General features: G+C 49.3%; 1 protein-coding gene across 1 annotated transcript in view; it reads left to right on the forward strand.

Moving 5' to 3' along the window:
- Positions 1-8,072, forward strand: part of WSCD2 (WSC domain sialate O sulfotransferase 2) — a 129,746-nt gene that overhangs the window by 85,414 nt on the left and 36,260 nt on the right. Inside the window, exon 5 of the mRNA XM_019632837.1 lies at positions 7,313-7,434. Coding sequence (XP_019488382.1) covers positions 7,313-7,434 — 122 coding nt within the window. The remainder of the gene's footprint in view (positions 1-7,312; positions 7,435-8,072) is intronic.

Consider the following 8,072-nt stretch of genomic DNA (forward strand, 5'->3'; position numbering starts at 1 on the left):
CTGAAATATACTTCTCAACACACAAGACCACTAGGCCTGTTACAATAGGGTGTGTTTTGCCCTTGCAGCAGTGGGAGGGCTGGGTGGCTGCTGGTGAGCAGCCCCTGAAATGTCTAGTGGAGAGGCAGACCCAAGACCAGTGGGATCTATTCAAGCATGGGGAGTATGTACAGGGGGTTGTGTGGTTTCTGTCTATAGGAGCCAAGGGAGCAACGTTTGAGCTGAATCGTACTCTAAGGAGATTTCTAGGTGAAAGGGAGAGCCATGTAATCCAGCCATGAGAAAAAGTCCAGGATCAGCAAAGGTCATATGTTGAATGCCATGTTGGAAGCACCTTCCTTGCTGAAGTCCCATTTTAGAGCTTTAGAGACTGAGGCCCAGAGAGCAGAAGTAGCTAAACTGAGCCTCCTGGGGAAGGTGGTTGGATTGGGGTCTAGAAAGATGCATAGGATTTTGCCTGGTGTAGAAGAAGAGGATATCCAGACTCAAGACAAGTCATTAAGTGGTGGACAGAAATCTAGGCAAAGGAAATAGTGTGTGCAAAAACCTAGAGGTAATTCCAGGAAACGACGGGCAGGCATGGTTTTTCCAAGGCCACAGTGACTCTTAGGGACGGAGCATGGGCTGGAACCCAGGTCTCTGACTCCTGGTTTGGGTGCTCACTCACCACAGTGCTATAGACACCTTGACTTCTTGTACTGGATTCAGGACCCCATCCCCTCTCTCTTGGAGCAGCTCCTTGGCTCCAGCTTAAGTCCTTCCTTCCCTAACCCCAGGTCTCTCCTCTGCCTTGTTTTCTGACTAAACAACACGGAATCTCCAATGGTTTTGCTCTGACTCAGTGGCACCCCTGGCTTCCCATTCCTGGGATCTGATTTACACACAAATAAAATCGAAAAGGAGGCTTCCAAGTCATTGGCGTATGACACTCGCCTGTATTCTACCAGGCAGAGAAATGAGCAAGCCCTCCAGGAAGCAGGTAGGATGGAAACCAGATTCCATTTGTAGAGTCATCAGTTGGTATTAACACTGTACCTAATTGTGCTTTCCTGAGCAGTGGCACAGAACTCGTAAAGACGGAAGATTCAAAGGAGGTTTGTTATCTCCCAAGCATCACTCTCAGGCGGATGGAGTGGGGGTGGGAGGGCATCTACTTTATGTAGGGAGCCAGCCTCCGTGTTTCTGAGGTGCTGAAATGCTCCTATAGTAGCGAGAGCATTAAAAAGTTGGCAGAGCAAATGTCTGCAGGCACCCTGCTATTCTGCCTCAACACAGACTCTCAGGCACATGTACTCATTGCCCTTGTTACAAAAGAACCGAGAAATGGACTTCCTCCTTGGTTGGATTACATTTTTCACAGCAGTTTGCTAAATGTGTCGGCAAGTGTAGGTCTCCTCCCAGGGGCAGAGACCTGCTGGTGATTTGAGAGCATTATGGCTTTATAGGGTGTTGCCAGAAATTTCATTTGCCTGAAAGATTCTTACAAGAGTTGTGTTGCAACGTTTATTAACACTGCACAGAACGCATACGTGGCCAGCCCGTGGGTGGCTGTCCATGGTGCTGACCATCCTTTGGTGCCGCCTAAAGCCCCGTGACTGCAGACCCGCCTCTCCCAGGGCCCACACCTTTTCCTCTTGTTTCTTTTCTATCTTGGTGAAAGTATGAAGCTTACACCATCACTGAAAAAAAAAATAGGTCCTTTATTTATGGTTCACAATTCACGTAGTGTTTGTGTACCATTGTTAGTTCCGGCCATTTTTTTTTGTCTTCTAATGTTAGAAGGGGAATTGTGTTCGCTGCGTGTGCTTTATGCTCACTGATACTCCATTCTAACCACTTCTGCTGAGGGGAGCCTCAGATGATCATGGAAAGTCACATTTTGATGGATAGACCATTTCCAGCTCCTTCTTTTCCAGGCTTGGATGCTTCTCCTTGCCCTTGATATATGTCTGGGACTCCTGAATTTTATAATTCATACGGGCCGTCATGACTTATGCTGTGTAGAACCAAGAAGATGATAGCTAGAAGTTTTTTTTTTCTCCTCCATGATGATGGGGGAGAATTGGTGTGCTCTTCTCCCCTAAGAAAATCCGGGAAGGCTATGGGAGCAATGTGGGTTTTGAAATCAGGCAGACATTGTTTCTATGTCAGCTCTCTCGCTTACTTGCTGCGCTGCCGTTGGCCAAGCTACATATTCTCTCTGAGCCTCAAGTGCCTCATCTGTACAATGGGGACAATGCTAACCTTTAAACATGGCTATGACCACCCAGTGAGTTAAAATCGAGACAGCACCTGGCACAGTGCCTGTTCCAGAGTAGTTGTGATGCCCCCTTCTTCCTAAAATGAAAACTCCTCAGTTCACCCTGGGAAGCACCCAACTCAAGCTACTTGGATTTCCCACAGTCCTCAGGAGCCTTTGGTGATGCCTAAAAATGGCTGGTTTGAATTCTCCTCAGACAGTTAGGCCTTTGTGTAATTCAATCTCTCTGATTATAGGTAGCTGTTAGCAGCTCCCAGCTCACTGGCATCTTGAATGCTGTAGAGCTTGGCCTAATTACCGGGGCGGGGGGGGGGACTTTTTCAAACCAAGGAGAACTCTTCCACACCTGCCTTTAAGCTGAGGCCTGATGCCATTTACCTCATTTTTTTGTGTGTGTGAAGCCCCAGAATAAAGAGATGATAAGACTTCAGAGATACTTGTGGCTTATTCTGGGCTATTCTTCACCTGTCCCCAGCAAAGAGATTCAATGAACAGTTGCTCTGCTCGCCTCTTGCTAATAAAAACCCCAAGCTGCTGAGGTCATGTACCATCGCAGCTGGCCTGGCAATGAAGAGCTGACATTGTCAGAATGTGGGGCATGGGCTTTTGTGATCCTTGGACCCCTACTGCGGGGCCTGAGAAGGTTTCTGGGAAATTCAGGTGGCTGGTGTGGGGTCTCTGGAGCTCAGCCATATTAGCATTGGGCAGGCCTCCTGCAGAAGAACAGAGAGGTGGGAAACTAGGATGTGATGTCAGACAAGATGGGGGTCAAATCCCAACTCTGCTCTTCACTGTGTGACCTGGAAAAGTGATCAAATCTGTTCCATCTCAGGGTCTCTGTCTGCAGAACAGGGTAATAGTATCGTCTACCTCATAGGTTGTGGTGAGTATTAATTGAGATGCAATATGGGTAACATACTTAGTGCTAATGACATGCAATAGACAGTTGATGTTATGACCACTGCTGTTATTCTTTAGTAAGTGTTGGTCATTAGGAAGACACTACTCAGCATCACTGGTATTGTCCACGGGCTGTGTGCTGCTAAACCCCAGGGAGCACCATTCTCACAGACCATGTCTGTGAAGGACAGTGGCCCTGAATTCAGTGCAGGGTGTCCCTGTGTGTTAAAAACACTCAAATATCTAAGATATTGTAAGTTGGGTTCTCCTGAAGACAAGGACGAGAACCTTGATTTGCTTGGGAGGTGATCCCAGGATGCACCTGAAGGGGTGTGGGGAAGTGAGACAGGGAAGGGAAGGAACCAATCAATGCAAGGTCCTTTCAAAGCAGGTCACTACTGAGGACAACTGAAGCTTAGTCTCACTGGGAAACCCTAGGTGGAGACCATACTTCAGAGGTAGCCCCCAGAAGGGGCAGGAAGCTGTAGTATTTATCTTGCCACTTTTGACTAACATCATTGGCTAAAGGTGGTTCCCAGGGAGATTAGCTCCCTATAGGTCCATCCCATCTCTCACAGGCCCTGAGGCAGAGCACTGGGTGTTTATTATAGTTCGCTGTCAGCCTATAATGGGACGGTGAGTGCCAGGGGCATATTGATGAGGCACTGACAGTGTCCCCAGCATAGGATTTAGCAACCCTTCACATATCATGGACAGGTGATGGAGAAAGGAGCAGGAAGAGACATTGACTGAGTCCTGGTTAGATCTCGAGCACTGGCAATGTCCTTGCAAGGACTCCCGCCCCCAACTGTGCAGCGTAGATATGATGATCCCCATTTACAGATGAGGAAACCAAGGAAATGAAGACACCTGCCAGAGACATACAGCTAAGTAAGTGGCTGACTCAGGTCTGTCTGAATTTAAAACCAACTCCCTTTCCACTGGGCACCAGAGCTTTTTGCAAACAGAGAGGTGTCTACCCACTCTGCTTGAAAGTCCCAAATTCTTTATGTCACAGGGGAGTGTTAGGAAGGTTGAGGGCTCCAGGCTGGCCACTTCTCTTTCATTTGCAGACATAAGAGATGAGAGAGCCTCTAACCACTGATGGGGAGAACCAGGTGACCCATTTTACAGATGGAGAAAATGAGGGTAGGAGGATTAAGTATCTTGGCAACCATGAATATTCTCAGTGTCTTGATCACCATGCCACAATGGAGATCAACCTGCTGAGAGAAGTGGCCTTCAAAGTGCTCCCCACATCCCTGGGAGTCCTCGGTGACCTTGTGGTTTCCCTCAAAAGCAAAAAGGGCAGGACTGTAGGAAGACCCCATATCCAACAGATCAACTGCTCCTGGAACCAACTTCCCAAACTTGTCCCCTTCCCTACCCCCATCCCCAGCACACACCTTGGCCAAAGAGAGATTCACAGCAGTAGTTCCTGATTTCTCTCTGGCCCTTTAAGGCCTCTGAAAACCTCACCTTATTTGGTATTCAGGGCACTCAGCTCAGTCCTCCTCTCTAAACTGAGAGGGTTAGGGACTCATTAGCAGATGCTTAAATGTCAGAGGAAGACTCACCTCAGCAGAGCTGAGCTTACAGAGTCTAACTTCCTCTTCCCACCCTTGCAGTCTGGCCTCCTGACGTCCAGGAAAGCAAGAGAAAGATCCTGTGAGGAGATGCCAGGGTAGGGGCTCGACTTCCTCCTCTCCTTTTCCATTTAAGTCTGAGGGCAGCTGGCAAGCAGACAGACAGATCCACAGACCTTCGCCTGCCCTTTCTACTGTACTCACAGCTCACAAGGCTCATCCCTGTCCGTCTCTGAATGATCCACACAATAGTCATGCCCCCATTTTAAAGGTGAAAACACTGAGGCTCCAAAAGGACCGGAAACTTGCCCAAGTTCAAAGGGTGAGGAAGGGTGGAGCTGCCAATGGGCGCCCTGTGGAGGAGGGCTGCCTGTTTGACCCGTGTAGACACTGCATTCCAGGGAGCAGCGGCAAAGTCAGGACCAGAGCTCCTGGCTCCTGGCTCCTGGCTGCTGGGCTTCTGAGAGTAAGGCCAGCATCTCATCGCTCTGTGACCAGAGTTGGCATCTGGCTAACTGAGATTTCTGGTTAAGTGAAGGTTCACGCACACGGTTTCAGGTCTCCCATCTCATTGCTGAGAATCTTTAGCTCAAATGCATGATCTCCTCCCTGCCCTCACCTTGTATGACACCTTCTGTGGGCATCACTACATCTTCTTTGGGGTGGCTGATGAAATTACGGGGCTTCCCTCTCAGCACCCCAGGCCATGTTCCCCCACAGGGTGCTGGTGGCATTTGGAGTGTGACAATTCCTCATTTGGCGGGGGATGGGGGGAGGGGGAAGAAGGGCTGTCCTGTACAGAACAGAATCACCGCATAGTCTAACCCCCGCTCCCTGCCATGTATATGTGGGGAAACTGAGGCCTGGAGGGCCACACGGTGAGTCAGCAACCCCCTGACCACCCCCAACCACCACCAACGTTGGCACTGCCTCTCTCACCAGCCTGGAGCCAGAGATGGGGAAAGGTAGCAAGCCTGCTGCATGTTCTGGAAATTAGCCATTTACCCAAGTTCCAGATGTCTTCTTAGTTTGCAAGATTGGACTCTGCAGAATGAACAACTGCAGGCTACTGGGCACCAGGTGGTAGAAATAATCACTAGGGTGCCTGTGACAGCTGAAATGTAAAAATTGTCATTTTTAAACTCCCTCCGCTCTCCCCCCTCCTTTTTCCCAAAGGTTAACCTTTTTTTTTTTTTTTATCCCTGAGATAATCCTCAGTAAGTTTTTTGCTAAAAGTGAGCCCTCAGGTTTGTCACAGAGCCGCCCCTCTCTAAGCCCTGCATCTCTCATCTGTGAAATGAAAGCTGACTACAGACCTTGGGGAGTTTTCAAGGTCAATGAGACGATGTTTGGAGAGTTCTCGGCAGAGCTGATCACACGTAGCACTCGATAAATGTCCCTATTTAGTGCTCCTGGGTTTGATCCACGCTACACCAACAACATCCTTTGTTTTCTGTGAAAGGAATGCCTCTCTATCGGCATAGACAACTCACATTTGAGAGCAACTGAACCCAATTTTAAATGAGCCTTATGAGCCTTTCAATAGATTTGACAGGAGCCACTTTTTAAAAAAATGTGTCTTCATTACATTAAAAAAATACATAGTCACTGTAGGAAAAGCGAGAAAAGTTTTACAAAAAAGATGGAAATAAAAATTGCCTATAATCCTACTCTGTCAGTCGAGTGTTCTCCAGAGAAACAGAATCAGGAGACTAGATAGATTAGATAGATAGATAGATAGATAGATAGATAGATAGATATAGATAGATAGATAGATAGATGATAGATAGATAGAAGAGGTATGTTTAAGGAATTGGCTCTCAAAATTGTAGAAGCTGGTAAGTCTGTAGGGCAGACCAGCAGGCTGGATTGCAGGCAGGAGTTCATGCTGCAGTCTTGTGGTCAAATTCCTTCTTTCCCTGGGAAGCCTCGGTTTTGCCCTTGAGGCCTTCAACTGATTGGGTGAGGCCCACCCACTTGTTCAGAGGAAGTCTCCTTTATCTCCTTAACGCCAACAATTGGGATATTTCCAAACTAGGTTACCGTAAAAGGAGTCCCTTTGACGGATCAGTCCCTTGTAGCCTGAAGATGCTCAGCACGGGGTGGGCAGAGACCCCTGACGCCCAGGAGTTTCCCCTAAAGCCCAGGATGTTGGGAGAAGAGGGGCACCCCGGTGCTGTGAGGAGGGGCAGGTCAGCCCTGGGCCCTTCGCTTGCCTCCATCCTCAAAGTTCCCACATGCTTGGCCCTCCATGGCATCCCTCAGCTCCTTGCATGGGGAGCTGCCATCGTTGAGAACGAGGAAGCGAGACACAGGACTATGACACAGAAAAAGGGGATAATGGGGCCCAGCAGGCACATCTCCGTGACCTGGACTGCTGACAGAGATGCCGGGATTGAGGAGAACCTTGAATGACCTAGCTCGTTAGGCTCCGCTTTGGTTTCCTGTGTGACCTTAGGCAAGACTCTTGTCTTCTCTGGGCTTCGGGGTTAAAAGCGCTTCCTTCCATCAGAAGGCGGTTCTCCCAGCCTGGATCTGATGATTCCTTTTCCCTCTGGCTCTCCAGATGGAAGCGCGGTCTTCCGAGGCTGCTTCCGCAGGCCCGACAACCTCTCCCTGGCCTTGCCCATGACAGCCGCCATGCCGAACATGTCCGTGGACAAGTGTGTGGACCTCTGCACAGAGAAGGTGAGCCCGGGCTCCTGCTCACAGAACCCCGGGGATGGGGCGGTTTGGAACAGCGTGCTTGGCTGGAGAAGCAGCGGTCCCGACAGGATGAGGGAGGTCATTACTATCATCCATGACATGGGGGAGGGGTGTGCCTGTTTTCATGTGGCTCCAAGGAGTGGGAGTTACACAGGGTCAGTTTCTCTCCCTCTGAGGAAGTGTGTTTGTTCCAGTAGTGAGGAATGCTCAGGAATGGAGGTGACCTTTGAACTGGGCCTAAAAGCATGAGTAGAATATTGCCAGATAAAGGCAAGGACAATCCCACCTTGGAACAGAGTGAGTTCCCCGTCACTGGAGGTGTGCAAGCTGAGGCAGGGCAGGCGTGGTGTCCAGAACTTTGGGCATTGGATAGAAGTTGGACTAGATGATCTGTGGGTCCTTTCTCAGCCTGAGATCCTTGATGGCTGACTGTGTGTGTATCTTTCTTCCCTAGCCAGACAGTGAACTCCACAAGAGTAAGGGCTGTGCCTTAAACATTTTGTGCCACCGCCTAATTCTCAGCACAGAGCTAGTCTCGTCACTGGCACTCAGTGATGTCTGAGGAGCTCCATCCTGTGCTCAAGATGAGCTAATTACAGGAGGGTCCAAAGGAGAACCAC

Source organism: Hipposideros armiger, unplaced genomic scaffold (genome assembly GCF_001890085.2).
Source record: "Hipposideros armiger isolate ML-2016 unplaced genomic scaffold, ASM189008v1 scaffold_1185, whole genome shotgun sequence".
In the NCBI taxonomy this organism is placed as follows: domain Eukaryota; kingdom Metazoa; phylum Chordata; class Mammalia; order Chiroptera; family Hipposideridae; genus Hipposideros; species Hipposideros armiger.